This window comes from Cottoperca gobio, chromosome 12 (assembly GCF_900634415.1).
Source record: "Cottoperca gobio chromosome 12, fCotGob3.1, whole genome shotgun sequence".
Taxonomy (NCBI): domain Eukaryota; kingdom Metazoa; phylum Chordata; class Actinopteri; order Perciformes; family Bovichtidae; genus Cottoperca; species Cottoperca gobio.
In genome coordinates this window covers 19,998,808-20,014,093 of record NC_041366.1, presented here as the reverse complement: position 1 = coordinate 20,014,093, position 15,286 = coordinate 19,998,808, and the positions used below count along the sequence as shown (strand labels likewise).

General features: G+C 40.2%; 1 protein-coding gene and 1 pseudogene across 1 annotated transcript; both read right to left on the bottom strand.

Annotated features, from left to right (window-relative positions):
• Window positions 1-254: 254 nt before the first annotated feature.
• On the bottom strand, window positions 255-8,228 carry LOC115016784 (protein phosphatase 1 regulatory subunit 26-like). The gene is made up of 5 exons (XM_029444811.1): window positions 8,012-8,228; window positions 3,024-6,213; window positions 798-912; window positions 535-620; window positions 255-425 (listed from the first exon to the last, which is right to left on the bottom strand). The coding sequence occupies exons 2-5, from the start codon at window positions 6,140-6,142 to the stop codon at window positions 389-391; spliced, it is 3,357 nt and encodes a 1,118-aa protein (XP_029300671.1). The 5' UTR covers window positions 6,143-6,213; window positions 8,012-8,228; the 3' UTR covers window positions 255-388.
• LOC115017032 (28S ribosomal protein S2, mitochondrial-like) lies at window positions 7,846-15,045 on the bottom strand (annotated as a pseudogene).
• Between the last annotated feature and the right edge of the window lie 241 nt (window positions 15,046-15,286).

Sequence of the window (15,286 nt, the reverse complement as noted above, 5' to 3'; positions counted from 1 at the left end):
AATATAAACCATTATTAAGAAATGCTTTAGAACAAATGATTGATTTATTATAAAGTAGCAATGTGAAAAATTGGGATTTACTTTTTAGTCCCAAACTGCAAAAACCACAAATGCCCTTTATTGGCTACATAAACAAACAAGCAGACTTCCATTTATCCTTACAACCTGGAAAAATGTCCTTAATTTTTTTTATATTTACCAAATGCTGTAAAAACTAAAAAGCAAAATTCCAATGCCATCAGCCTGCAACATCAAATCTAACACCAAACTTTAAGTAAACAAACATTAATAAACACTTAATAAAGTGCAAAATAATTATTCAGCAATCCACATACTGTAATATCAAACATCACCTACATGCATGTTTCAAATACAGAATTACATTTCATTATGTTATGCTGTGGTGGCTGGATGCTGCATTTCTCCTGAAAAAGATGAAAATCATTTAAGATGAATGGGTTTTTATTTAACTGGGTTCAGTCAGTCGAAAAAAACATATTAGATCTAAACACACACACACACACACACACTTACCTGTTGACTGGAATGAACTGAAGCTTTCTCTTGACACATTCCACAGCCTTGTTGTAAACAGGAGCACGGCTGCGAGAAGGTACCACCTGTAAGCATCATGCAATATTTCACACTCTGGATATTGACAACAGCCAAACAAACAAAAAGTAACACTTTTGCTTGCCATTGACGAGGCTGGTGCGTTGGTGGTTTCACCGTAACGGGATACAAATAATGAAGCAAAACACTCTGCACCAAAAACTCAAGTCTCAACATAAGCGTACCTTGTTGCATTTTTCAGCCAGGTACCTCCTGTTGAACATCCTGCTTCGGTCCTCTGTGGTAAGAGCTATGCAAGATCTGAAGGTGATGCCAGGGTCAATGGCACTGGACAAAGACCTGAGCAAGGCAGAGCAGGACACACATCAGACCATTTTGCAGTTATGACTTAATGCTCGAATAATTCATCCCAAAGTCCATCTTTCCGCCTGCAACCACGAGGAGTGTTAGGGTTATTATTATACATTAGTAATGAGGAAGACCCATTGTTGCTCGGATTCCACTCTTTATTACACAGATGCACTTAAAAGACACAGCAAAAGTTTTTTTTTCCCACGAAAGAGTAAAAGAACACTTCTTACAAAATATTTACAAAACCTGGCAATGCACAGCATGTTCAGTAACTTCTTTTTTGATAAACAAAAATAAATAACTTTTTTTTTTTTTTTTTTTTTCATAGGACATTCAAGAAAACTTCAACTTGACAAAAGAAATGAACACACTAAATATCAAGGTAATCAAGACAGAGAGAAGTAACTATGTGGCTTCTGTGGAATCTGGAACAACACTTGATTCATAAAGGTAATAAGTCCAAGACTGTTATAGTGGCTTTCATCTGAGTATTAAAAATTGAAACCATACAAGGGCACTGTGTTTGAAAAGCAAATGTTGTGAAGATGTAGAACATCTCCATGGTAGTCGAGAGGATACACGATTGTTCCAGTCACAAATGCAAATTGCTCTAAAAAGCGGTGGCTGTTAAGGGTCAAGGGTATAATCTGCTTTAAAAAGTGTATCCTGGCCTTTTCTCTTTATGTGCAAAAATTAGAAAGGCTATCCTCAATCTGTGGGTGAGGTGAGACGGTAATCTTCTGGGATTATCATCATTAGAAGCACCCACATTTAGAGCTTCAGGTAGGGAGGGATGCACCGAGGGGTGAAGTCAAGAGACAGATGACGATACAGAAGACGATACGTGCGTGAAGGTTCAAAATAGGGAGAAGAGACTAAACGGTTACGTCAGGGTGATCTGTATTATGATAGATTAGTTTCCATCTCACTGGCCTTTTTATTATAATCTAAAAAAGCATTTAGGATGAATGCAATCACACGTTAGAGATTAATTAAGAACTATTTAGCCATATAGCTCGGTTCTGCATGAGATTTTCCCAATAACAGTGTTTAGTGCTGCTCGGTTCGGTTTGTTTATCAACAGGATTACGGAAAAACCTCCTGCCTGATTTCCATGAAACTTGGAAGGATGCAGCACGGTCTGCGCTCACCGAGTGCCCTACTGGTTTCCCTTAGTGATCAACTGATAACCCTTACCCATCAGAACGCCCCAGAGCCCAGTGTAACGTCTTCAAATGTCTTGTTTTCGTTCCACCAACAGCCCAAAACCCAAAGAAATTAAAACCTGACAAAGAAAAGCTGCAAAGTGTTGTTGCACGCACGTCTCTTTTCCTGTTTCACTCTCAGCACAGTGATGGCACCAAATCACGTACAATGTGTCGTTCTGCTTTATCCAAAACGTGAAGGCAATTTATAATACACGTTTTGTCTTCTGGCTTTTATTGGGACACGCCTAATGACGGCTGCGATGGAAAATATATCACAATAACAACAATAAATGCGTTTTAACTTCTGCACATAAAACGAATTATCAAAGTAAACCCACATATGACAGTTACATTGGGTAAGATTAAGTAATAACAGCATGTATTTTCTGATTAACATTGATACGTTGAGCGGTCCCTCTGGTATATAAAAAAAGACAAATCTTAAGCATTTGGTCTTAACCCTAAATCTTTATTTTTGCCATAATGAGGTTATTTTTCTTGGTCACTTCTTTTTACATAAAATGTGAAAGATATTTAGGATGATGATGTTTTTGCAGGGAAGCATTCAGCATTGTGATGGTGGTACTGCTCTCGTACCAAAACGTCACTGTATTGCTTTTCAAAAGTTTGACGATATGAACGAACCTCAGAGCACAACAGAAACGTTCCATGATGGTGTCATTGTGTTACAAAGCCGTATAAATGTACAAACACATTTTTAAAAAAAATGCTTGTTTCTTTTTATCGTATAAACAAACACTCCCTTCGAGCCTATAAATGAATGAGTCTGATCGTAACCTACATTATATTTATTAGCAGGGCACAATCAAGATACTCATATTAAATTGGATTATGATGCTATGGAACATAGAGGCCAAAGAAAATACTTACAATGTGGAAAAGCCCTGCTTCTTCCCTGGATTTCTCCTGTTGCCTGACTCACAATCTGCCTCGTCTATAAACTCTTCGTCTGTTCTTTCTAGATGCACTTCTTTATTGTCTATCTTCACGCTCTCGCATTCTCTCTTATTCTCACTTAGCAAGTCCGCTCTCTCATTTCCTTCGCTCCTTTCCCTGCTTCGAACCTGGACATGGTTGGTCCTATTAGATTCCAGTTCAACAAACACACTCTTGTCTTTAGACATGTGCACCATACTCTCCGTCTCTCCTTCTATAGGGCACTGTGACCTCTGTGTAAAGGACATCCTTGGATGCTGCTTGGCAGAAGACAAAAGACTCAAACCAGCAGATCTGAACGGGGTCTTTACATTTGTCTCTGTGGAGCTGGGTAAAGGAGCTCTGCTGGTCCTTGCAGAGGACCAAACAGTGACTGGAGTCTGTGATTTGGGACCTTCGCTTAGATATGGTGGAGGTGCTGGTGCAGTCTCGCTGGTCTTAGACGAGGTGATATGGAATTGAGTCCGATTAATCGTCCTAGAGTCGGTCGTGGGGAGTCCGAGGCTCTGGCGCCACTTGTTTGACTGTGAATGAGCAATGTTAGGACTCAATGCTGGCCAAACTCTCTCCATCTGTGGGGCCGTGGGGACGTCTCCTCTCCCAAAGGTAGGCCTCCGTTGCTCGGTTCTTGCGGCCCCCGCCCCGTCCGCTGGCTCCAAAAGACTGGGGCTGCAGGACAGAGGCGATTGTGCGCTGATACTAGAAATGTCCTGCAGCAAACTCTGTGGAGCTGGAAGAGTCTGACTCCTCAAAGGAGATTGTCCTGGACTGTGACTCTCTATTGGAATTTCAGCCAGCTGATCTTCCCGTTTGATGTCTTCATCTCGAAGTAGGGTACAAACCGCCATAGTACCGTTTCTTGATACGTCTTCATCTTTACTTTTCTCTGCGGTTGAAACTTTGGCCTTTTCAGCCAGAAACCTTCTGATCTCTTGCTCAATGCTATCGTCACTGTCTACTGAACTGCTGTCCTCCTTTATCTGAGTACGGTACGGAAACGGGGAGTCTTTAACCTCAGCTGCCGATTCACCGTCGTGCTCTCTACTCTTATTGGTTTGTTTATGTTGTGAAATGCTCTTACTACTCAATCCGGACTTCATGTCAACCTTACTCTTTTCTACTTTTTTCAAAAGTTTCATGGAAATAGGTTCAGGTTTTAACTTTTTGGTCTCTAAAGTATTTCCCAGCGGTGGTTCGTCCTCCTTGAGGCTCATCCTTGATTTCCGCTTTAAGTCTCTAGTTTTTTTCTTTGACTTCTTTTTTGTCTTGAGCAGGTCTTTTATAGCGGTGTCTAGGTCCTCATCACTGTCGAGCGAGCTGCTTTTGTCTCCACTTTGCTCCGTCTTGCGTAGTCCAGCTTTTGTGAGTGTTCGACTTCCCTGGGAAAATAACAACGGGCAGGATTCCTTTCCAAGCTCAGAGGACGGTTTAGGGGCCGTTTCTTTAACATCGTAATCTGTCCCCGGCGTGTTGGGCGCTGTTCCCTCTTTTTGTTTTCTTTTCTGTGTCAAAGACAATTTTTGAGGTTTCTTTTGTGTTGCAACTTGTTTCGCTTTCTCTGGCTCATTTATACTTTGAGGGTCTTGATTGGCAGCAGTGGGCGGCTGTTTGTGCATTTGGGCCTTCTGCTCAAGGAAATTCCTGATTTCTTGCTCTATCCCTTCTTCACTATCAATGGAGCTGCCGTCACTTTCTTCATCTGGGCAGTTTTCAGGGGGGGAAGATTGCAAGGAAGATTCAGTGGGAGTGGAACTGCTGAGGCCGCCACTTTGAGGGAAGACCCCGGGCATGACAGTTTTGGAAATGTCCAGTATTGCCTCAGCACACAGGAGCTCTGCAGTTGTAGTCGCCTTTGGAGGGGCCGGGGTAAGTTGCTCCTTAAAGCCTTCTACTTTAAACAAAAGCAGTTCATTTCCTTTCCCCTTTGAGCTCTCTGAAAATGTGTTCTTGGGTATGCAAATAGACGAAGCGGGAGGTTTCACTTCTTTCTCTGCTACGGTCTTTTTCTTTCTCAGTCTGTGTTTCTTCATGTTTTCCGTGCTTGTACTTCCAACAGCATGTATTAATGACTTACTAAAGGGGTCTTCCTCGTGAAAGAATGGGCTCAGGACGCTCTTCTCCTTTTGCTCAAGCTGGTAGCAGCGAATAGCTTCCTCAATGCCATCATCGCTAGTGGAGTCAGACTCTTCTTTGAATACACGTGGATTGAAAATTTTGTTCTGCTCTTCCTGTTTCTCTAACTGGTATATTTGAATGGCTTCCTCAATGCCATCATCACTACTGGAATCATTTGAGTCTTCCTCCACCTTAATTGTGACCGGGCAATGTACTTTGTTGAAGAGGCTGATCGAGGGACTGGGCAAGGCTAAACTTTTGGTTGAAGCACTTTTATTCCAATCAAATTTCTTAACCGTGTTGTAATTTATGGAGACCTTGTTTTGGATAAACCTTTTCATAGGTGTAACAGCTGGTGCTGTGGGAGTCTCAACTTTAACGCTTTTTGGAAACTGGCTACTGGCAATCACAAATGTGTTGCCGTCAGAGATCGATTTGGAAACCTCCTCCTTCTTGGGAATTTTGGATGATTGGAGAAAGTTGAAGCACGGTTCCGCCTTGCGTTTGTGATCATCCTTTTCCTTCAAGTATTCCAGTATTGCCTCCTCGATTCCTCTGTCCACAGAACCATCGCTGTCAGAGTCACTGCTCTCATGGTGGATTGGGGAGGAAACCGCTGCCTGTTGGTTTTCAGTGGGACCTTTGGTTTTGGCCTTTGCTCCCACATAAGAACCCATTGCAACCTTGCAGACTTGGGGATGACCTTCCTGTCCTGGTGGTACGTTTCCTTCGATCTCGTCGCCCATCTCAAGCGAGGACTGGGTGCTCCGAAGGCTCTCTATGATCATCTGGACCTTATCTGAGATAGGTGTGCCTCTGGTGGACAACTCGGTGTCAGAGTCATTGAAGCAGATCGGAAGGCTAAAGCCTCCAGGTGGGCCACATGTTCTCCATTCTGTTTGCCTCGCTGCGACAGGAGGTACATTCATCAAGTACATTCTAGTGAAGTGAGGTGAGGTCCTCGACCATTGGAGTGCAGCTGCCTCCGATCACAATCACATTGTTCAATCTGAGAAGAAAACAGAAACAAGAGTGACAGGCGTGTCAAACCACACTCAGGGTTTCAACAAGTTAAAATAAAGTATTTTTAAGACATTTTCCAGACCACATGGAACGAACTTTAATACCCATTTAAAGGAAAATTACTATTAATGAAAATAAATCCAATAATTACATGGTTTTTGTGGCTAGTTTATTCATTTATTATCGAGCACCACAGTGTCAGCGGGAGACTAACAGCTGTACTCCTCTAATTACTGCATCAATACCCCCAAATTAAAAGTGTTAAATGGTCATGTTTATCTAATTGGTCCTTGTCCCCTCAACACCCTCTCTCTAATTCAGTTTCAATTAGAGAGAGTTGGATGTTGTTTAAACTCTCGTTGATGGACAGCTTTGACTATGCTCACATCAAACCGTCTAATGCAATAAATATGGAATAGGGATGCACAATATTTTTTTTTTTGCCATATCGATAGTTTCCAGCTCATTTTGTGTGATTGTCGATGCAGATACTGATAAACGCACATATTTGTATCAATCTATATATATATATACTAACATTATTAGATTACAATGGTTGATGCTTTAACATGTGAGCTTAGTAAAGGTAGTTAAAGGACTTCTTTACTGCACTGCCGGGTTGGAAAAGTAGTCAAAAGTAACTAGTAAAGTAGCAGAACATTTAAATGTATTCAAATACTTGAGTAAATGTACTTAGTCAGATTCCAACACTGATCAGTTGCACACATATGTTACAATGACTGCAACTTGTTCCTTTCTGTTACGTGGTGCAAACACAATTTGTGCACACGAATGGAAAATGTTACTCCGGATACCTGCCAGGCTACGTACATATTGGATAGTAAGGCTGCACCTGCTGAACCCAATAAGACTATGAGTCATGTCCAGAGCTAAACCCTGCAACAGCCTGTAGTGAGCCTCCATGAACGAGCATGCTTTCAGACATTAACTCAGTTGAGAGCCTTTGCAACACCCTTTCTACCCCAAATGTGAATCCTCCCTTACAACTCTGCACCCTGCAGGGGGAATGGGCGCCCCGACTACAGCCTGACACCAAGAGACAATATGTACAACTCTTAATCATTCTCCTCAGATGTTATAACCTGCTAAAACCTTGGAGAAAACAGCAAATGGAAACCAGGATGGGTCCCCAAAGACGCCCCGTTGAAGAAAATACGCCGAGAAGCTCATAAACCGAGCTAAGAACGTAGCATAACGTAGTCGTATGCCAACTTTGTTTGACATATTTAAGAAAGTTTCACTAGACATGCCAACATTAACGGGTAACATGCTCTGTATTGCATAAGCAGCCGTGTTATTGCGTGTATTTTCCCTCCCGGATGCTTTCCTTTTTGCGACAGAGAAACCCCGGCTGTCCCCGTAACCCTCTAGCGGCACGGACTGCACTGATGCCCGGCGTGCAGCGTTAGGAGACTCCGCAGAGCAACCATGTTTCTTGGTACCGGCCACGGTTGTCAAAACGCTCGAAATTCAGTCGATAACATCGCTAAACGTAAGAAATGCCCGTCAACACGTCTACATAAAACAGTAGGGTTGCAGTTTTAGGGAGAACATCGAGGAGATGGTGGTGTGAAACAGTGCAGGGATAAAACCGTGGCTAGTCGGTGACTTGAAAGACACAGGCGGGCCTCCCGGCTGCTGCAGCCCCGGCATTTTCTCCGGCAAAGAAAGCCTTTGTATTGAGCCACAGCTTTACCCTCCTAGCCTCGGCTACTTTCTGCACAGATACAGCCATAAAACACAGGCGCACGAGTTTAACTCACCCTGATATGACACAGAACCACCTCTATAGCATGATTGCGTTAAGTGCTGCGTTGATTTAAGATGTTAGGAGAGCCGTCGTGGAGGTTTTTCGGTGTCCGTCGCCAGCTCACGCACCGCCTGAAGCTTCAGCCGTCGAGTCCCCCCTCCGCATCAACCGCCGGGCGGACCAGCTTCCTTAAACCGAGAGTCCAGCATGGACTCTTTCAAATATGGCATCACACCACCGGAAGACATGCACGCTCACATTTTATATTTCACATTATTAAATCAAAACACGGCGATGTGATGTGTCTGATATTGATTTGGTCATTCTGCAATAATAAATAAATAAACAGGTTTAAGTAAGTGTAGCCTACAGGTGGAGGAGGTTACTCAGATGTTTTACTTAAGTAAGCGTGCAAAAGTATTAGCATACACATAGCCTACTTAATTACTTAATACAATTACACTTTAAGTATAATAAATACTTACTGCATACTCATTATGCACAACATCCCATTTGAGAATGATATATAGCCTATTATAATATTCGATTATAATTATTGTTGCATTAATGTGTTCACTGTAATGTTGCAGCTGCAGGTGGAACCTTTTTAATTTATTTTGCTCGTCGTTTGTCATTTTGCCATTTCACCAAGGGATTAATAAAGTTGATCTTAACCTATAATAATACATGATCAATTATTATATTATATTTGTGTTGTTTATTTGAATCTGAATCTTCAAAGTAACTAAAGTAATCAAATAAATGTAGTGTAATGTATATATATTAATATATATAAAAAATAATATAATATATTACTGTTTCTGTTAAAGGTTAGGTTAAAGGTCTACTTTTTATACTGCTGGGTAAACATCATTTATTAATACATTTTACATTTGTATTATTAATCTCAACAGTCAAAAACAACTAATGTCTGAAAAATATAGTGCAGTAAAAATAATATTTGCGTCTAAAATGTAGTAGAGTAGAAGTATAAAGTAGCAGAAAATAGAAATGACCTCAAAATTGTAATTAACTACAATAAGCTACTTGAGTAAATGTAATAAGTAGTAGTTTGATGAATTAGACAACTCCCTGTATGCTAAACACTGATATCAACCGTTCGTATATAATCCTACGTATTACCGTACTACCATATAGTTTTCAGTGGTACTTAGTTCCAGTTTGACTTGATACCCGCTTTATATTTTATAAATGTTCTGTAACAACGTAATATACTTCTAAAACAGGCCAGATGTGCCTTTGTGTTACAGTCTATTATGTCCCCGAGATGATCCAAAAGAAAGAAATTGAAAGATAAAAGGAAAACTGAAGTGTATCAACAAAATTGGGATTTTAAATGCTCACAAAAAGCCTGAAAACTTAAAACTACTTTGCAAAAAAGAAGAAAGCAGAAAGAGCAGTCATGTCTTGTTCTTCAAAAACTAACGTGTTTGGATTTTGTTTCACATCTGCATCTTTGCATCTTCTGTGACAAAAATAAACCTTCTCCTAGTAATAATACTAAATGGCAACGCATCAAACAGCCTGCCAACCCTTAGCCTCAAAAAGCCGACATAAATAAAAGTAGATCCAAAACAAATTGGATTTACCAATACAGGGATATAAAATGGTGTTAAAAAACAGTTGGTGAGGGTGAATAGGCACCTTCTCAGGAGAAGATTTTCATTGGGATGCGTCACCTGCTACTGCTGCAAACCTCTTTACATACTGCATGGCATCTGAGCTAAAAGATAACACATTTAGTCATTTGACATTAGCTGTTTGCACAAATGTAATCTGAATTTGTTTCCCTAAACTGTCACACATGTAGGATTTCTTTGTTCTGTCTAGAGAGAATGGACTCATATCTTGCATCATTGATTGAGACACTTTCTTTTCTCCCTCATTAACCCCGAATGTAGTGAATAGAAGCGTATCTTGTGCGTGATTGAATCTACTGCAATTTAAAGTATTCTAATATAGAAAATATTTGTGACATCAAACAGGACCAGCACATCGAACCCACACACTGCGGCCATGCACCAAACAAATATTTAAAATGTTTGTCAGAGGCTTTGGAAATAAACTTTCTGCCAAAATCTTCATATATTATAGCTTTTTATTATTATTAGCCCAACATAGATTCTTTAGATTAAAAGTTGCCTTAATTAATTGCCTATAGAATGTCAGAATAGGAGAATATGTCCATTGTAGTTTCTCAAAGTCCGAGGTTATGTCTTTAAATATCTTGTTTTGTCAGTCCAAGACCCACAAATATTCACTTTAATATGATATAAAACAGAGAAAAGCAGGAAATCGACATATTGAGAGGCTGAGAACAGCATTTCCTGTCATTTGTGCATGAAAAATCAACAATGTCAATCAAATAATCAACTAAAAGATAAGTCGACTAATCTTTGCAGCTCTATTTCTACATATGTATTGTATTGTACATAGTGTGTAACCTGGTATGAAGCAAAACAAGTGAACAAATATGTCCTAAAAGTTGCCATTATTAAGTATTGATAACAGATTGTTTTGCCTTGCAGGAGCTCTGAGTCATTTCTGTGGTTTCAGATATGTCACAGTTTGTTGGGTTTTCTTTCCAGGGTTATTCTCTGATCCCAAAAACAACACTGCTTCTGGAGAGGTGATTAATCCATCAACACGTCTGGCCATTTGCCTTTTGTAAGTAGCATCCTGTTCTGTTTGGCCTGAGTTTGCTGTTAGTCAGTAGAGGAGAGTTATTTAATTAGATGCAAGTGTTAAACCAGTATTTACTACTATACTATGATGACTACTTCTAGTTTTGCATTGAGGGTTTTAGGACTGCCACCAACTTTGTCGTGCTTTGCACCTTTGACATTTCCCTAAACTTCACCACACACTTAGTCCCATGTGTTTTTTTCTGTCACTTAACACATATGGATATATTTCCCTAAAGATGTTGGTTTAAAATGAGATAGCCAGTGTTACATGTAAAGTTGGTATAAATGTGATGCTTGGTGCTCAAACATAGTCAAAGTTGATGGAGGTTGTTTGCCTGATGTCTGCCATTATTAATGTTAAAGGTGTCGGCCATATTATCTGCCCAGAGAATTGACCAGAGTTCTTGTTGCTGCTGTTTACATTACGGCGGGACCGATTCCCCAGATTTTGGCTGATCAGGAAGACGCCTGAGAACCAGCTCCCAACCACATAAAAAAAAAAAAATAGTGCCTTCACAATAAAATAATGCCTCCTTAATAATAATTAAAAATACTTAAATAATAAATAAACACCTCTGTGTATGAAAGGGTTTTCAATAAAAATAAATCAAATATAAAATAATTAAGCCTGTGGACATTATCGTCAGACAAAATGAAAAATCACCCTCAAACAGAAAAGTTAAGTCAGCAAATTAGTCTAAAAACCGAGCTCTACATTTCTTAAGCCCTACAGAAAGAGCGTCGTCACACTCTGATTGGCCGAGAGGAGAAATGCACCAAGCTGCTCTCAATTATTAATCAGGAGCCAACGGGTGATCTGAATAACCTCCGATCCACTCAGGGGGACTGAGACGTTCAGATGAAACGAATTGGGAATAAGTACCAAAGAACGAGGGACTGCCACAACACACTGCCGGGGCTCAAAGTCTTTTATCTGGTTAAATAAAGGATTCCATTGAGTAAAGTCGCTTCAATGTCTACTGAACTTCAAGATATTTACCATAGTATGAAAAGCAGTCTACAGACATTTGGGTAAGAAACAGAGTTTGCTAATAGATAGGGTTTATAAAATAAATGCACCTTAACATTTGCTTCCACAAGCACCAAACACAAGACCCAGCATTTGTATAAACATTCATCTGAAAGTAACGTCGATGTGATTAAAAGTAGCCTATAATAATAAAGATGCGTTATGTGGGAATTGAAATGGAGTTTACGGTAAAATCTATGCAACGTTTTCAATTTGGCAACACGTGCAATGTCTTATAAGCTAATAAAATGCAAGTATATATGAACCTGTGCTGTTTGTCGTCACAATGCTCGACTCACCTGTTCGTCCTTGCCTCATTTTTCGCCTGGTATAGAACCGTGCAGGAACTAGGAAGCGAGAGCGACCAAACTTCATCTACTGGTGCGCCATTATTAATTGTACGCCATTAAAACTCCTAATAAAGCATGGTGTCATTTTTGTTTCTTCTCCTACATGGGAAATTATTCTTACATATGTCATGAATTTAATCTGCTTTCGTATCGTTTTGGGAAAATCTTTATTTTGTTTTAAAAATGTGTTCGGAGACATACAGTAATATTTGAATAATTCTTCAAATTTTTTTTTTTGAACAGGTTTTAAATAAATGTAAGAACAGTGAACATTTATCTATGTTCATGGCCCATCACGACTCAGCAGGCGATGGTCGACCGCTCAATGAGCCACATGAAGTACCAAACTCTTTGACACATACTGATGTAAATGTACATTCCGCTAAATGTGTACTAACACAGTAACACACAAAAGCAGACAATTAGAAGGGAACTTTTACCTTATTAATTTGAAAGCGTTTAGTATTATAAGCATGTGTCCACAACCTGTGGGGCGTGATACGAATGCAACAGCAAACATGATGGCAGCCACGTCAACACAGAGTCAGCGGTGCCCACAGCTCCATTTGCACAAAAGAAGAATATTAAATTAAAACCTGAAGACGATTGTAACAGAAACAGATTCATTTAATCAATAATATAATCATATGACACATTGTTCATTCCTTAACAACAGTAGAGCTTGCGAAGATTAGTTACTACCTTTACAACTATTTTGATAATCGATTAATCGTTAAATCTTATCAAACAAAATGCCAGAAAAATGCTGTTTCCAGCCTCTTCAAATATTTATACTGCCTTCGTTTAATATCATAATAAAAGTGAATATCTTTGGTTTTTGTACTGACAAACAAGACATTTAAAGAGATCACCTTGAGGAAACTGGGATGGGAACCAATTTTCTGACATTTTATAGACTAAACATTAATTGGAAACAATGGCAGATTAATTTATAATAGAAACAATCGATAGTTTTGGGTCGCCCTAAACAGAATGAATTGCTCCATCTGTTTCCGTTTGTCCTAAGCACGAATATAGTCCCTTGAATAAATGACAGCACCTCCACTGCGCCCGGAGTGTCATCATTGCCGGGCACCGGTACTCAACATGCGGGGGTTGCAGTTTGAGTCCACAATACTCAATTGTCGGGAATGTTCATCTTTGCCCGCATCTCTGATATCCAACGTGCGGCTTCAACACATTGTGTTTGAGAGTGTAAAGGAAAGGATGAGGTCCCGGTAAGCGGATACCTTGGCCGTACTGGATGGGGGCTTGGTAAGGAGGGGCCGCCCTGCCAGTACCCTCGTGTGGGCGTACTCCCCACAACCCTTTGCAGTGTTCTCCCACCAGTGGCCAAACCGAGCTGGCCGGGCTGACAACAGTATGACGGCCACCTTCGATCCGCTAACATGTGCGATGAAGTTCAGGGCTTGCTGGAGGTGCTCCCGTAAGTCTTGTCGCGACGATTCTATCCTGTCCAAACGGCAAGCCATGAGGTATGGCTTTCCATGAAGCCTCGATAGAAAGAGGAGTAGAGTTAGGCTTGTGTGGAAAAATCGCACACATTCCTGATATGAGATGTGGGCTTGCTGGACGCGATATTAGTTTCGCACTAGGATGGCAAAGGCGAGATGCAGAGAAGACGCATTGCTTGAGTCTACTGAAGTTTAAAGGGTCTGGGAGGTAACGGCCGTACTAATCTTTATTTACTAGCAGTCTTTTGATTTATAAAAGGCAATCAAAAGATTTGGAATTGATGCTTCCCCACAGCTACAATGTTTATATCATTATTGAACTAAATAGTCCCCAGCAGCATATCGTGCTTCAATTTACAGGGTCAGAGCAATCCTGTGTCATACACTGACTTATTGCCTTTTTCCGCGGTCAATCATCACAACATTTTCTGTTCATGGGTTTTCTCTTGCTGTTGAGAAGCCATTTTATGCAGAGAGCTAGTGTTGATACTACTCTGTTCTCCACCATTCCCTGCATGTTGGTTGTAATGTAAGGTAGTGGAGGTGCTTTTAATTGTGACGGTGTTTTGAATCTTTTTCAGAGGTCAATTGTACATCCCAACGTGCACAACAAGTAAATAGAAGGCTCAGAATAAAAGGAGAGTTGTGTAGTTTATCAACGACATTTTGGATTGTGAACAAAAGAAGAAATGATATAACCCTGGACACACAACGACATTTTTAGAGTAATATAAAAATGTTTTAGATTTATCTCCTGACAGATATTCCATTTACGACATGGCATCTCTTTACCTGTACAGGGACAATTGCTCTAAGATTTACTACTTCCACTGTGTTGAACTGGTCATTGGATTCATTTCAATCATGTTTTGGAGGACAGATCAAGACAAAAACAAGGTCATATCCGCACTTTTACTATCTGGTAGCAGCTCAATATCCCGCAGCTAAATCTGAACAATTACTCTACTTATTTAAAATTTGAATAGACAAAGCATGATTTATTTTACACATTTGCACGCGAATTGTTGGAGGGAAGCCTGAGAACTAAATAATTGTATTGCCAAACGACTGCTTCACTGGAGTTATTGTGCATATACCGAATAAAATAACTTGCAAACTTTTGTTACGGACAACACATTATGCCTTGAGGTTGTAGAAAATGTGACCTTTAAGTATTCATATCATTGATTTTCAAGAAAATATTCGCGATTACTTATACTGAAAATAAATATAAGTTGCAGCCATATTCCCCTCACACTGAAACTGTGTCGAATCAAAAGATTGCTTTAACAAACCATCGTGTCTTCCTCTCCTCTGCACTAGTGAAGATATCTTGAAGTTATTGTATTAACTATGAGCTTGAATTCATACCACCGGTGCCTGGAACCTTTTTTGTGACCCAGATGCACTCCGGCGTAAACACCTTGCTTTCCCCGAGAAGAGCTCTGACACCGAAGAAGCTGGCTCTCGAGGGAAAGTTTCATTATCTTTTCTGTATGTAAGGAGAAACCCCATTGCTTAATCAGAATATGGGAAATATATAATTAACAGGCCTGTCCGGTGGGCATCCACTGTCGCACACGAACAAACACAATCTGCTTAGCTTTGAGGGAGAGCTTACACATGTGTGTTTGTATTAAATTATTTTCAATGTATTAACAGTGTAGCCCCTTATCCTTTTTCTCCGATATATCCAAAACAGATGGTACTATGACGCACGCTGGA

Coding starts and splice junctions, on each gene's coding strand:
- LOC115016784 (XM_029444811.1), bottom strand. CDS start 6,142: ATGTACTTGATGAATGTACCTCCTGTCGCAGCGAGGCAAACAGAATGG. Junction 621..797: donor TGGCTGAAAAATGCAACAAG/GTACGCTTATGT, acceptor TGATGCTTACAG/GTGGTACCTTCTCGCAGCCG. Junction 426..534: donor CAGTTCATTCCAGTCAACAG/GTAAGTGTGTGT, acceptor CATCTTTTTCAG/GAGAAATGCAGCATCCAGCC.